The 15,837-nt window shown below is 41.2% G+C and overlaps 5 protein-coding genes across 5 annotated transcripts in view; 2 read left to right on the top strand and 3 right to left on the bottom strand.

Annotated features, from left to right (window-relative positions):
* The window catches only part of LOC127355170 (histone H1-like), a 73,164-nt gene that overhangs the window by 53,271 nt on the left and 4,056 nt on the right, over positions 1 to 15,837 (top strand).
* On the bottom strand, positions 1,010 to 1,521 carry LOC127355179 (histone H2B 1/2-like). Its single transcript, XM_051385697.1, has one exon. The coding sequence runs from the start codon at positions 1,509 to 1,511 to the stop codon at positions 1,140 to 1,142; it is 372 nt and encodes a 123-aa protein (XP_051241657.1). The 5' UTR covers positions 1,512 to 1,521; the 3' UTR covers positions 1,010 to 1,139.
* On the bottom strand, positions 5,121 to 6,459 carry LOC127355185 (histone H3). The gene has a single exon (XM_051385704.1). The coding sequence runs from the start codon at positions 6,411 to 6,413 to the stop codon at positions 6,003 to 6,005; it is 411 nt and encodes a 136-aa protein (XP_051241664.1). The 5' UTR covers positions 6,414 to 6,459; the 3' UTR covers positions 5,121 to 6,002.
* LOC127355177 (histone H2A) lies at positions 6,748 to 7,407 on the top strand. The gene has a single exon (XM_051385695.1). The coding sequence runs from the start codon at positions 6,797 to 6,799 to the stop codon at positions 7,181 to 7,183; it is 387 nt and encodes a 128-aa protein (XP_051241655.1). The 5' UTR covers positions 6,748 to 6,796; the 3' UTR covers positions 7,184 to 7,407.
* Positions 7,645 to 9,220, bottom strand: LOC127355172 (histone H1-like). Its single transcript, XM_051385687.1, has one exon. It carries the CDS (start codon positions 9,176 to 9,178, stop codon positions 8,507 to 8,509), a length of 672 nt encoding a protein of 223 aa, XP_051241647.1. The 5' UTR covers positions 9,179 to 9,220; the 3' UTR covers positions 7,645 to 8,506.

The raw sequence follows: 15,837 nt of genomic DNA on the forward strand, positions 1-15,837 counted from the left end.
GAACGGTGCGTCATACATCACCAAACTCACTTCTTTATTTCTAGTTGTGCAGATGCTGACTATGCAGACATGTGCCACTCAAACTTGTCATTTACCCTTTCAGTTACCCAAACAGTGCAATTTTATTTTCATTGCCTTCTATTTTTTTATTGATTTTTAAACAGTGTTGGGCAGAAACTCATTACTAGTAATATTACTTTTCCCATAACTAGTAGTGTAACTAATTACTAATAAATGTCAGTGTTAATTGTTCAGTTTTTAATAGTAATAATAATAACAATAATAAAATATGCTGCTGTCAGTTCCAAGACTCATGTGACTGACTGAGGATACAAAGGCAGAATATAAATAAAACCTTCAAAAAAGGTGTTTAGTGGGAATTATTTTATATTACTATCATTTAAGTTTTTGTCTTTTAATCATTTTCAATTAAATCATTTATTAAATAAATAATTTGTTGTGAACCAATTAATGTTTTGACAGTGGGAGATGACGCAGAATGGAGGTGAGGAGGTTAAACTTAATCAATATATAACTGATCAAAACTTGTGGTGGTGGTTCCTCCTTTTAACTCATCAATAAGTTAAATGTTTATTTATTTGCATTATTTAGAGCTCAGTTGTTGAATAATGTCTCTTTTCATGGAGCACAGCATCACTATCTGGGTTTTTTATGGATGTAACTTAATGAAGTTTTGATAGTTTTATCCTGATTTAAGGTCGTGAATCATTTCTCTGTTGATAAAGTTTCTTTTACACTATACCATCTTACACGCAGGTGTATCAAATGGTATGTAAACGTGAAGTAATATGTATAAATGCATCCATTTATCACAAAGAGGGTAATAATGAAACTAGTCACCACAGGATGGCAGCAATGTACTTGAAGAAAATATAAAACTCTTGTTAAAGGAGAAGAACTCAAATATATAAACATCACCATTGTAATAAATGGCTGAGAACAGGAAAAGCCTCAGTAATAGTCTGATCACATCAATTGTTTATAATAGGTGTTTTCATATTACAGTATTTGAAGTATTAAATGAGTCACATTAATGTATAATGAAGGACATTAGCTCTCAGTAGAAGCAGTGTGTGGCCCTGAAAAGGACCTTTGTGTTGTTGGTTGTAACAGCAGGTTTACTTGGAGCTGGTGTACTTGGTCACAGCCTTTGTTCCCTCAGACACAGCGTGCTTGGCCAGCTCACTGGGCAGCAGCAGGCGGACGGCGGTCTGGATCTCCCTGGAGGTGATGGTGGAGCGCTTGTTGTAGTGAGCCAGACGGGAGGACTCACCGGCGATGCGCTCAAAGATGTCGCTCACAAAGGAGTTCATGATGCCCATAGCCTTGGAGGAAATGCCGGTATCAGGGTGGACCTGCTTCAGCACCTTGTACACGTAGATGGCGTAGCTCTCCTTCCTGGTCTTTCTCTTCTTCTTGCCGGTCTTGGTGACGCCTTTGGAAACGGCTTTCTTTGAGCCTTTCTTGGGCGCTTTCACTGTCTCGGGCATTGTTGCTCTGACTCGGTTTATCGACCGCGGTGACTTTGTGACTGTCGGAGAGGTTTATATCCATGAGCCTGATGCTAATGTCACTGCGCGGTTGCTCGCACACGATTGGCTACAGTGTTGTTGTCGTCACGAAGCTCCGCCCCACACAGTCAGTAATTATGGTGATTGAAAATAAAAAGTTAACTGATAATAAAAACAAAAATGTGATGAATGTATATAAAATAAAAAAATCTTCCAGAGTATTAGAGACATAACTTGTTAAACTGTTAAAATATTAGATCATTTTACTTTATTTAATGTAAAATAAATGTAAATGTGTACAAGAAGGTTACAGTCAGTGACCTGATCATTTCTAATAAATGCTGCAGATTAATAATCTTTGGACAATGTTAGAATAAATATTTATAGGAAGGAGCACCAGACTAAACAACCAGAGAAACTTGTGCCACCAGTATTGTTTTACATCCACAGATCAGCTAACATCTTCCAACAGCATCTATTACAGTTTTTTTTCAATTGCTAACACACTAAAATGACATGCATAGCACAATTATTTAAACTGACACACAGAGAGCAAAACCTCTTCTCAAGTCTCCAAAATTCTAAACACATTTTCTGCTTTACACATGTTTTGAAATTCATAATGGCACTTTTTAAATGCACTGAACATAGTTCTCTGCATAAGACACAACAATCTGACATAAAGTCACATGTTTGCCATTTCAAAACACTGCCATTCAAAATGACACTACAGGAAGTATGAAGAGAAAGAGGGAGGGTGAGAGAGAATGAGAAAGAGAGTGGGAGGAAGAGTGAGAGGTAGGGGTAGAGCTGGTAGAGGAGTTCATGGCCAAAGAAGACAACAACTTTCAATGAAATCAGCAACCTTAGATGATCATGTCATAACCATGGGCTGACAATGCGAGAGGCTGGACAGAGCGTGCAGCCCAACTTGAGCTGTTTTACTGTTGCCTCTGTCATCCGGACATTTAGACTGGAGTACAGATATGTAACCAAAATTTCTTTCACACTATGTTGTACACCCCATGTCATAGTGTATCAGTTGGGTGACACCTGTTTACTTCATGAATGGCTGATGTCATACAGTAACTGTACAAGTTTCCTGTACAATTTACTCTACTGTATCTTGAGGCTGTATTGTCCAAGCCCTATATTTTTGTTTTTTTGTTCTTCTAAAGGACTGAGAGACGTTTCATGTGATGAAATTGATGTGGGTGCAATTCAGGGATGGATAAGGCACTCAAGGCGCTTCTTCCCTTGATGTCTGGCAAGGGAAGATATTGCCTGTGATGTGGACGAGGCGTTGTGGCCAGACCCAGCTGTGCAGCAAGTTGTGCCGAAATATTTTTCTTGCCTCTTTTTTCCTATATATTTTTTCTGCACATTTTTTCTCCAATTTTCTTTTTCAGTTTACTGTTTTTTGTGAGCATATTTTTGTTCACTCCAATGTAAATATATCTGCTGTGCATATGTTGCACTGACTTGTTTGGTGATAAATAAAAAAATGTCAACAGCATGTGTGTGTGTATCTACAATATTTCTGTGCATGTGAACAATCTGAAGAATTTTCTACAATTTGAACTATTTTAGTATTATGGCAAAGCACACTAAAGATGAGAGTGCTTTTCATTATGCCCAACAGTGTGTAGTTGGTTAGACAAAAATCTGGTAATATGAATGAAGTGTGTGCCATTTGGTGCAAAAATATGATTTTGATAATGTTATATGTAGTTTTGGTTGCAGTGCTTCATTTTGCAGGATATATGAGGTATTTTGCAGTTTGGGTGTGTGGTTTTGTGAATTGTGTTAAGTATTTTGATAAAACCAGCCTAGTTTGCAAAATTGTGTTTTAGCAATTGGAAAAAACTGTAACGGATTAATTCAGTTAATAAAGGAAAAAAATCAGTAAAATCTGTAGAAAGGGCCACAGGTAGGTTATACACCAATATTACATATTGATAATAATGAACTGTAATCGCTGATATTGATATTTTTAATAAAAAGCGCCTGATTTACTTTCAGGTAAATGAGTTTATGGAGTAAATCAGAATCACTTTATTGTCCAGGTTTCTGCTCACATACAAAACTCAGGTTTTACGTTGCTCTCAATGTACAAACACAGAATAAACAATTAAACAGAACAACAAGCTCAACAAAAAAGACATAAGCTACTATGTACATTTATACATATAAATATATAAACAAACAAAAGCAATAATATTAGTAGACAGTATACAATAGTGCAGAGTCCAATGTTTATTTATTTATTTATTTATTTATTTATTTATATATGTGTATTTTTTTAAAGAAACTGAATTTCAACAATGGAAATATAAATAATAAATAGTTTTATAGATGTTAGAGTCGGAGGGTTATTGTACAAGGATTGGAACAGGTTGTGTCCAGGTGAGATGGATCTGCAGTGATGTTTCCTGACTCTGGACAGGTACAGGTCCTGAATGGAGGGCAGGTTGGCGCCAATGATCCACAGGTTTGATCGTATTAAGCTCCAGGTTGTTATGACCACATCAGAGGATCAGCTGTTCAACCTCCCGTCTATATGCAGACTCATCACCGTGCTGGAGGAGGCCGATGACTGACAGACGGGTCTCTGGAGGTGCAGTCATTGGTATAAAGGGAGAAGAGCAGTGGGGCGAGCACACAGCCCTGGGGGACGCCAGTGCTAATTGTCTGGGTGCTGGATGTGTTGCTCCCCAAACTCACCAGCTGCCTCCTGTCAGTGACTGCAGGGGGTCCAGAAAGGGGCCTGTAATGTCCTTCAGGTGGACTAACACCAGTCTTTCAAAGGACTTCATGACTACTATCTGTAGTAGTGAGGGCGACAGGCCTGTAGTCATTTAGTCTGTGATGGAGGTTTTTGAGGGACCGGGACAGGGTGGCAGGGGGTGTAGGTAGCTGATGTTGGAGGAGTGTGAATGTGAGCCTTTCAAATCTACAGTAAAACACATTCAGGTCTTCAGCCAGTTGATGGTTCTCCACAGTGTAGGGGGGGGCGGTGGGCTCCTGTAGCTTTGACCTCCTTTGTCAGGGTGTTTCTGGTCTGGTTGTACAGGACTCTGTCCCCCCTGTAAACCTCCTCCATGGTCTGACAAAGCTGCCTGAGTTCTGCTGTAAACTGGTTTGTGGTTGTTGTTTGTGCAGAAAGTCCCAATAACTAATGTAAGATGTTACAGTGTCAGTGAGCCCGTCGGTCTGTGGCTGTGGCCTCAAAAACACGGAGCAGGTCTGTAGTTCAGCTTTGACTCGTTGGTCCATCTTCTCTCAGTCTCGCCCTCAGGATTAGGATTTAAGTTTCAGTCTGTAGGTCAGGATGAGAAGAACCAGACAATAATCACAGTCCCTAAAAAGTGCTCCACAAATGAATGAAGACATTTTCATACTGTTAATAAAACACAAATATTATTATCTATCTCTTTATTGTAACTAAAGACTGTCGGGCCATTGTTGTGTCCTCATCATTAACAGCCTCCTTACACACATTATAGTTCACAGTATGTTTATTCACTGACAAGACAACAGCAGAGACACATTTCTACTCTTTGATGAAACACAAATGGGAACAACATGTAAGAGAGAAACTGATCATTTATTGGTATCAATCATATCGATGCTGGAATCAGTCTTCAAAAACTAAAATGTATCTAAGTGTCGATATTTTGGGATTGATCCAAGTAACCCGAAAAGTGTTTAACACTAACATACAACAGATTTTTAAGTGTGCAGAATAATTTATAAAACTGCAGTAAGATCATATAAGAACATTATGTATTCAAATATTCATATTAATGACAATGTCAATTCAAACATTTGTATCCACTCATTCAGTGAGGAGGGTTAAAATAAAGGTGATTTCAGTCATCACAGGATGGAAATATGTAACAATCAATACTATAATAAATAATTGAAGGTGATCAGAGGCAGACACTCTGTAGTTTGTATTGAAGAACTAAACATCGGCTCTAAATGGGGCCTTAGATGTTGTTGGTTTCATGGCCAACATAGTTTCTCCTGAACAGAAATTAAATCAGTGATACATGTGCTTAAATAGATAAACAGGGTAATAGATTGAGTTTTGACAAAAAGTCACATTGTGACTTATCAAAGTAGCAAAAGTATTTAAGAAATCATCAGGTTGTCCTGGATAAAGGAGGTACTGCAGTAGTTAGACTATTGTATCATTTAGTCAAATAAGATAATAATTAGAAATATTACATTATTTCACCCACTTCTGCCTACATTTTATCTTAGACAATTAAAATAAAACTGAGCACATTTAGTCTTCCTAGTTTTTGAGGTCAAGTATAATAATAATAAGTATAATAATAATAATAATAATAATAATAATAATAATAATAATAATAAAGTGTGATGAGAGGAAGAGGGTCTTTAGTCTGCAGTGAGGTGGCTCTTAAAAGAGCCGTTGTGTTTTGTGGAGCAGCAGCAGACAGTTTAAGCTCTCTCTCCGCGGATACGACGGGCCAGCTGGATGTCTTTGGGCATGATGGTGACCCTCTTGGCGTGGATGGCGCACAGGTTGGTGTCCTCAAACAGGCCGACCAGGTAAGCCTCACTGGCCTCCTGCAGAGCCATGACAGCGGAGCTCTGGAAGCGCAGGTCGGTCTTGAAGTCCTGAGCGATTTCTCGGACCAGGCGCTGGAAGGGCAGCTTGCGGATCAGCAGCTCGGTGGATTTCTGGTACCGACGGATCTCTCTCAGAGCCACGGTACCGGGCCTGTAACGGTGAGGCTTCTTCACGCCGCCGGTGGCCGGGGCGCTCTTACGGGCAGCCTTGGTAGCCAGCTGCTTCCTGGGGGCTTTGCCTCCGGTGGATTTACGAGCGGTCTGCTTGGTTCTCGCCATCGTTTCTTCTTGTGGTTGTTGTTGTTGTTCCTGTGAACGAGACCAAAGTGTAGTAAAGAGAGGAGACCCGCTGCTCTTAAACTGTGGGACCGGCTGTCAGACGGTGACGCTGCTCCACAGCTCCGGCTCCGGATTGGTTAGGGGCTCCTCTTGGAGCTCAGCGCCGCCCGGAGGAGCGGCCCCCGCCCCAACCTCGGCCGCTCATTGGCGGAGAAAGGCGTTCAAAATGTCCGCCAAAACCCGGAGCGGCCGCCCTCCGACGGCAGCCTGTTTTCTGGTTGGTCTCTCGGGAAGCCCCCCGCACGCTCCGCGGACATATAAAGGAGGGTTTTATTTGTCGGAGTCACACTTTGTTTTGAGCGTCGACTGTAAAAGCATCGAAAATGAGCGGACGAGGCAAAACCGGCGGAAAAGCCCGAGCTAAGGCAAAGACCCGCTCCTCCCGGGCCGGGCTCCAGTTCCCGGTCGGCCGTGTTCACAGGCTGCTGCGCAAAGGCAACTATGCGGAGCGTGTGGGAGCCGGCGCCCCCGTCTACCTGGCGGCTGTGCTGGAGTACCTGACCGCCGAGATCCTGGAGTTGGCTGGAAACGCTGCCCGCGACAACAAGAAGACCCGGATCATCCCCCGTCACCTGCAGCTGGCTGTCCGCAACGACGAGGAGCTCAACAAGCTCCTGGGCGGAGTGACCATCGCTCAGGGCGGCGTGCTGCCCAACATCCAGGCTGTTCTGCTGCCCAAGAAGACCGAGAAGCCCGCCAAGTCCAAGTGAACCTGCTGCCCGCTGGAAAACACACATAAAGGCTCTTTTAAGAGCCACAAACTCTCCTCAAACAGCAACGTTTCTAATGGCTCTGATTACACTCATTAATTAACTAGTTGATTTATTTTTTTAGACTCTTGTGAAGAGAGAAAGTGAAGATTTGTTTTCTTTTATATTCCGATATTGTTTCCTACAACAATCAATATACAATAAATCCTCATAAAACAACAAAACTATTTAATTGAGTCATGTTAGATATTTATTTTTTCCCCTATATTTTATTTACTTGTTCTGACATTAGTCTTTACTATCCAGTGTTGACAGATGACCTGTATAATATAATATTAGGCCAGAAATATCCAGATCAGGTTACAGTGTAACAACAATAGAAAACTTCTGTTTCAATGTAACAAAGTTAAACATCAGATGTGTTAAAATAATAACCTATATAAAACAAATACATTCTAATATTTTCTTGTTTATCAACTTTATTAAATTTGACTCATTACACATATTAGGCTACATAAACATTTTAACCCTAAAATGCATCAGTGAACATTTATAAAGTGCGTACATTCAGAGAGTCTGAGGGAGTTTTAATGTCTATAAAGTTCTGTATTATAAATCCAGATTGTTCCATGGGAGGCTCTGACTTTTGTCCAGGGGTTTCCTTCTCCAGAGTTGAGTAGATATTTGTTTAGTTACAGTCTTACTGTCTATAATAGTCTGGTATATGATCATAGCAGATGTTGTTTTCCACAGTTTAAAACAAGCAATGCTCATTATAAGCTGTAATAGTTCAATGTGGTCAGATGGTTTTTGTTTCTGTTAATGGTTACAAACATCACAGACTTCCAACAGGGATCATAGTTTAGTCCAAACTCTTTCAATCTGTGGCTGACTTCCTGAGCTCTGTAACAATCCTTTAAAAGATGCTGTTGTGTCTCATCATCATTGTAGTTCATCATTGGACATTTCTTTGTTGTTACATAACAACTCCAAGACACAACAGCTCTAATATTTTGTTTCATACAATCACTATACAAGAAAAATCCTCAAATATAAAAGAGTGAAAAATATAAATTAGCTGACTGGCTCTCCTCAGATATTTGTTTTCTATAATACATTACGATACATTTTACCTTTTATATGTCTTCATCAGTGTTGACAGACAGCCTCAGATCAGGTTACATTGTAACAATAATAGAAAACCTCCTAACATCTGGAGATAATAACAACAGTAACAATAATAACCAGGACCTTGCTCTTTAAGGGGAGTGTGGGTGGCTCTTAAAAGAGCCTTTAGTCGGACACAATCAGACTGCTGACAGCTCACTTCTTCTTGGGTGCTGCCTTCTTGGCTTTGGGCTTTGCAGCCTTCTTTGCGGGGGCTTTCTTGGCTGCAGGAGCTTTCTTCACCACCTTCTTGGGGCTCTTGGTGGCCTTCTTGGGGCTCTTGGCCACGGCTTTCTTGGCTGCCGCCGCCGCCGCGGGTTTCTTGGCCTTCTTCGGGGACTTCTTAGCGGCTGCGGGCTTCTTGGCGGCCGCTGCTTTGGGCTTTTTGGCCGCTGCTGCTTTGCCTTTCTTGGCTCCTGCTCCTGCTGCTGCTGCGGGCTTCTTGGCTTTAGGAGCGGAGGCTTTCTTGACTACTGCTGCTGCTGCCGGCTTCTTCTTCTTGGCTGCGGGCTCGGCCGTCTTCTTGCTCATCTTGAAGGATCCGGAGGCCCCGGTCCCCTTGGTCTGGACCAGAGTCCCTTTGGCCACCAGGCCCTTGATGGCGGTCTTGACGCGGGCCTTGTTCTTCTCCACATCGTAGCCTCCGGCAGCCAGAGCCTTCTTGAGGGCGGCCGCAGACACGCCGCTGCGCTCCTTGGATGCGGCCACAGTTTTCAGGATGAGCTCGCTGACGCTGGGGCCGGCCTTCTTCGGTTTGGAAACCTTCTTCTTGGCTGCTTTAGCCGGGGCGGCGGCGGCGGCGGCGGGAGCTGGAGCTACTTCTGCCATTGTCAACTTAATGTTGTCTTCCTGCTCGGCGCGATACGACAGTGACACTGAGTGTTGGAGAGTCCGGAGCAGGAGGCTGCCCTTAAACACACCATGAGGACCGTGGAGACTCAACCCGGCCCCTGCCTCCTGATGCCGGCTCACTTGTGTTTTCTCCTCATCGATAAAACGCTCCAAACTCAATGTGGGACAAGTGCTGGAGGCTGACGGTGAAGGGAGCCGATAGCGGACTTGTGTCTCTTCATATTCAGCTCTTGTAGAGCTCTGATGCTCTCTGCATTTTCTTTGGGGAGCCTCCAAACCTCACATATTCACCGTCCTGAGCGGCGCTGCTCGGCGGCTTTTAACACTCATTTCTCTCCGGAAATCATTTCAAATGCATCGCAGCTCCGTCAAAACACGTTTTCCAGTCGCTCCACATGTTTGTTCACACACTCAAAGTAAAAACAATCGTCTGCTGATGATCACTTTGGGATAAAATCAACTTATTCTGCTCGCAGCAAACACACACTGATGATGGCTGAGACTCACGGTCACACACTTCACATCAGAGCTGATCATCGTGGCTGAGTTTCACTGATCAATATATTATTGTTAAAACACTATTATCACACATTTGTTGACTGCTGATGTTGAAATTGAGGATTTGGACTTTGTTCAATAATCTCATAGTAACATCAGTTCAGATTAAAATACTTGTACTTAATCAAAATATCTCCAGCAGCATTATTCATGTGATTATTATTATTATTATTATTATTAAAGTTACACAGACATTCAAAAACAAACTGCATTGTATTTTTACTGCAGGCATAAAACTTTGTCCTCTGGCCTCATGCTGAACTAACAGTGTTGGTTTACTATCTGAATTATATTTGCCTTCAAGCATGTAGGAGAAACTATGGTAGACTGTGATTGTTTACTAATGAATTTATTCTCTATAAGTGGTGATTTGATTCCTGAAGGGCAGAAAAAAGTATAAAACTCCTGATTAAACATAATTCATGATGTTATAAATATTGATGTCCAGTCAGAGACATTTTTTAACATCAGCAGGACTATGTAGAGGAGTTCGTTTAGGTAAGAGGCATTGTGCACAAAGGGACCATGTTTAAATTCAACATCAATGTTTTTTCATCTGTGAGTCTCCATTTGTGAAATGCACTGAAGGCCACAATGCCTATCAGGACTGTGAACGCTGTTATGCTATCCACATGTTATAGATAAACAGCTGTTGTGTGAGTCCAGAGATACTCTCTGGAAATAGAGTCAAAACCTTTTTTTAAATGTTTAAATCGAGACCTAAAATATTGTAGTGAGGAGATGTGGGAGAAGCTTCCTGTCTCCATCAGGAGGAGCTGCTGTGTCTCATCTTCACTACAATGAATCATGGGACATTTATTAGTTTTAATAAAGCAGCTCCATGAGACTACAGCTCTCACAGGACGTCTGCTAACAGAGATAAGACAACGGACCTCTCTGTTTTTGTTTGTAACCTCTGTACCTTCTCCATCAGCTATATTCAATAAACCCTCCAACAAAATTGTTATTTTTAAATATACTTTTACTAGTAAGATGACACCAATTTATTTGGAGATGCTTCTGTTCTGACACAAAATGTATAATAAAGGCCTTATCTTGCTCTCGTCTCTTTTCCCACTCAGAGAGGTCTGCAACCCAGGGAGCTCCTCTGGAAATGGCGGCAGGGACATTTTTAACAAAAAACAATTGTTAAACGGATACTTAGATCTACAACCCCTAACCCCCCAAATTCTTTACTCTTGTAAAACTCTTTTTGTTACTTCTCTGGTTGTTCCCCAAACACAGTTTACACACTGTTTGTTTGGTTGTTAGTGGAAATGTCTGCTTACTAAAGCTAAGTGGAAAGAGGGAGGCCGAGGACTAGTGAGCATCAAGGCCACTATCCAGGATGAAACATCAAAAATCCAAGAGTACATCAGTAAAATGGCCACCAAGGATGAACTGCTAAGTGAATGTCTCAGGCAACAGAAACCCGATAAGAGTGCAGAGGAAGAGGAGCAGACAACCTGGAGAGACATGCCCCTACATGGCATGTACCACCGCCAAATTGAAGAAGTGGCTGATATCGAGAAGACCTACCAATGGCTGGAAAAGGCTGGACTCGTGGACAGCACAGAGGCACTGATCATGGCAGCACAAGAACAGGCCCTAGATACAAGAGTCTACAAGAGTAGATCTGACCCAAGGTGCAGACTATGCAAAAGATGCCCCTGAGACAGTCCAGCACATCATAGCAGGGTGTAAGATGCTAGCCGGTTCAGCGTACATTGAGAGACACAACCAAGTGGCTGGAATAGTGTACAGGAACATCTGTACCCAGTATGGAATAGAAGTACCCAAATCCCAATGGGCCGCACCACAGAAGGTGGCTGAGAACAACAGGGCCAAGGTGCTGTGGGACTTCATCTTCCAGACAGACAAACAGGTCCTGGCTAACCAACCAGACATAGTGGTGGTAGACAAGGAGCAGAAGAAAGCGGTGGTGATAGATGTGGCCATACCAGCAGACGCCAACATCAGAAAGAAGGAACACGAAAAGGTTGAAAAGTACCAAGGGTTGAAAGAACAGCTGGAGCAGATGTGGAAGGTCAAGGCGAGCGTGATCCCCGTGGTAGTAGGAGCACTGGGGGCAGTGACCCCCAAACTGGGGGAGTGGCTCCAACAGATCCCAGGAACAACATCAGAAGCCTCAGTCCAGAAGAACGCAGTCCGAGGAACAGCTAAGATACTGCGGAGAACCCTCAAACTCCCAGGCCTCTGGTAGAGGACCCGAGCTTGAGGATGACACAGATACCACCCCAAGAGGGTGAGAGGGAAGTTTTTTTTATATGTAGTAAGGGCTATGTGTTGTTTTGCCTCTTTTCCTCCACATTAAAAGGTTTCCTACCCAGAGAGTATTTCTGCTGATGGCTGTAGATTGATTTGTGTTTTGTTTTTTTCAGATAATCACCACGCTCTATAGAGACAAAACCACTATATTGTTTGCTTTTGTACAGAAATTCTCTTTCAGCAATGTCCTAATAATAATAATAATAATTATTATTATTACAGCCTTAATAATGAGGAAGAATAATAACTTATAATGATGATAATAATTTCAGAATTAGAATCAGAACTTTATTGATCCCAGGGCGGAAATTTTGTTACAGTTATTATTATTATTATTATTGTACTCACATATAGAAAAGAATAGAGATAATACTTATATTACAATATTTAACACAATATACAGAATAGAAATGTATGTATAGGTATATAATTACTACTACTACTAATAATAATAAATAATTATATAATTTTATTCTTTTATCTTTCATCTGATTTAATTTCTAAACATTTAAATCTGAAGAAATCTTTAATTTAGCTTTTCAGTAATTCCCCCAATCGGATTTTAATTAAATTTAATTTTATTTGTATACTGAGCAGGGGCAGGAAGAGGAGCAGGACCATGGTGACAGGTTACAGGAGGGTGAACCTGAACTGTGTCTGACTGGATCATGGGAGGATTAACCTTGTTGGACTTGTTGGATAAAGATAATGGACACTAAGTGTGGCCTTTCTGACCACAAAGGGATCGCTCACTCTCACCCTCACAGTATTTGGCTTTGTGGCCCAGGTTTCCACAGGGCCAGCACTTCAATTACCTGATCTCTACAGCCTGGCATATGAAGAACTTGTGGCCAGTGTAGATTATATGGCCGCTGTAGGGACCCAAAGAGATTTTAAGTTTGGGATCTGAACTGTATTTAAGCAAACTTTAAACTCTGTACCAGATCCTGAACTTGTCCAGAGGATTAATTGGAGGTTGAAGGATATCAAAGTACTGTTCCAACTCCTCCCCTCTGGTAGGCGCTACAGAGCGCTGTACATCAAAACAAACAGACACAGGAACAGTTTCGACCTACATGACATCACACTGACCAACAGTTAATAACCCTGTATAATAACCCTAGGACTCTAATATCCACTGAATCTGGAAACTATTTATTATTTATTTTTCCATTTTTGTACTGTATATTCTGCCATGCCCACATACCTCATGTACTTAAAGAAACCTGCACATAAAATATTTATTTCAGAATCCTTTGCACTATTGTATACAAATGTAATTGTTTTTTGTTTGTTTATATTTGTACATATAAGTCTATGTTTATTTTGTTGAACTTGTTGTTCTGTTTATTTATGTTTATTCTGCGTTTGTACATTGAGAGCAACGTAAAACCGGAGTCAAATTACTTGTATATGTGCAGAAATCTGGCCAATAAAGTGATTCTGATTCTGATGTAAACACCACAGCCTCTCAGGGCACACATTCATACATAGTTACATTTTCTTTCATACACTGAACAAAAATAATTTTGTCATGAAAAGTCTGGGCACCCTAAGAACTCTGCAAAAGCCAAAGTACCTTTAAAATTGTACTAAAGTACAGTTTCAAGAAAAATCCTGATGTGACTGCAGATAAATTAGTAGACATTAATGTAGATTTTGGTCATACTCGTTTCTTTGTGTCTTTGTTTTCTCCCCATAGTATTTTTTTTTATCTATCTTCATCTTGTAATTGAAATGAATTGGGGAAAACATTTACATTAGTGTTGTGTATGAAATCAAAACCAGAGTGATCAACAGACTCAACTGACTCACAGATATCAAACTTTATTGTTCATGACTTATTAAATTAAATGTGTGATTACTCATTTATATGCTGTGTGTGAAAGCTAGAGTAGGCAATGTGTTTCAGAAGCATTTTTGTTTGCATCCCAACAACAATCATTAAATTAAAGCCTTTGAAACAGAAGTCTGGTATCTGGGACTGTTGCAGGTAATAAGCTCAGCCAATCATTTCATTCAGCCCGTCTACCTTCCTACCTGTGCACGCTCATTGAGTGCTGTTCCTGTGACCTGGAAATTGTTTCCCCTCCGACATCATGAAGGATCTTCCAATTCCTTAGGTTGAAAACCTAATTGATAATATTTAAAACAAAATGTCATTCTCACAGCATTTACTCTGTAGTGTCTGTATGGGGATCTACACATCATATAATAGAAGACAGATACATGGTGAGATATAATGCGCCGTCACATTGTGTGTGATAAATACAATTTACTGCATAATTTAATCTCAAAGTGTTGGGGCATTACACAAAGAAACTGTTTGTTTTTTATTAATTTTTTTCTCTTATGCTGCTCTGTGGTGTATCATTGTGCAGATAAAAATAATGGAAGTAATCATAACAAAAAACACAGATCTGTACACATACCCCAATTTAAAATGAATACTCAATGATCCACAACAGTAATAATACTGCTAATGAACACAGTAAGGTTTGAAATTGTTATTCAGTATGAGGTTCTGTCGACATTTGTATCAGTTTGACAGGTGATCCAGCTGTGCAGTATGTTATAAGTAGCCTAACTAATGTCCTAACCTCGCATGCTGGGAGGAGCTCAGACACAGGGAAAGATAAGATAAGATAAGATGTTCCTTTATTAATCCTCCTTAGGAGAAATTCAAGATTGACACAGCAGCATAGGGCAATGTAGTGCAAAAGAGAGTAAAAAAGTGGAAGATATCACAAAATACAATTACAAACTATAATAGAAAAAATAAGACTGTAAATGAAACTATATACACAATGCAATATTCAAGTAGGAATGGTGTGCAAATATATGAGCAGCTTGACTAAAATTAAAGTCTGTCAGTCAGTCTGTGGCTGAAAGTGCTCCTGCCTCAGCTCAGTGTAGAGAGGATGAGAGGGGCTGTCCATGATGGCTTTCAGCTTCCCTCTCATCCTTCTCTCAGTCACTGCCTCCACACTGTCCAGCTACATCCCAACCACTCAGCTGGCCTTCCTCACCAGCTTGCTCAGCTCGGCACCCCTTGTCCCGATGCCTCCTCCCCAACAAACAACAGCAAAGAAGAGGACACTGGCCACTTCAGACTGGTGGAACATCAGTAGTAGTTCACAGACACGAAGCAGACAAGCAGGCTGACACGGAGCAGGCAGACCAGAAGAACAGAGCGAGGGAGAGGTCAGAGAGGATAAGGATGAAGATGAAATGGTAGAGAGAGGAGCAGAGAACTCAGACGTGGCCGTTACTCACCATCAGTTCAATAAGCCCAATCAACCAGATCCAAAATTAATTGCTAAACAGTCCTTGTCCAAATATACTCTGAGTTTTCTAACTCAGTGGTACCAGAAATTCCCATGGCTCCATGTGAGTCCTGGTGTTGAGGGTGAATTGTGCTTTTACTGCTCCAAAGCCTTTAACTCTGAGACATCACCTCTTGCCAAGAATGCTGATTCAGCATTAATTTCATCTGGGTTTAAAAATTGGAAAAAAGCCCTTGAGCGATTTACTGTGCATGAGAGATCTGATAGTCATAAGACAGCCATGACAACGCACATCTATGAAGATCGATCAGTACAGGTTCAGCTATCTAGTGTGAGTGTGAAACAGCAAGAGGAAGGGGATGTCTTCTCAAAATCACTGGTGCTGTGCAGATGTTGGCTAGGCAGGGCTTACCTTTTAGGGGCCATGAATGTGGTGAGGGAAATTTTGAACAGGTTCTGACGTACAAATCAGAGGATGACCCCTCTCTAACCAAGTGGTTG

Source organism: Dicentrarchus labrax, unplaced genomic scaffold (assembly GCF_905237075.1).
Source record: "Dicentrarchus labrax unplaced genomic scaffold, dlabrax2021, whole genome shotgun sequence".
NCBI classification, from domain to species: Eukaryota; Metazoa; Chordata; class Actinopteri; family Moronidae; genus Dicentrarchus; species Dicentrarchus labrax.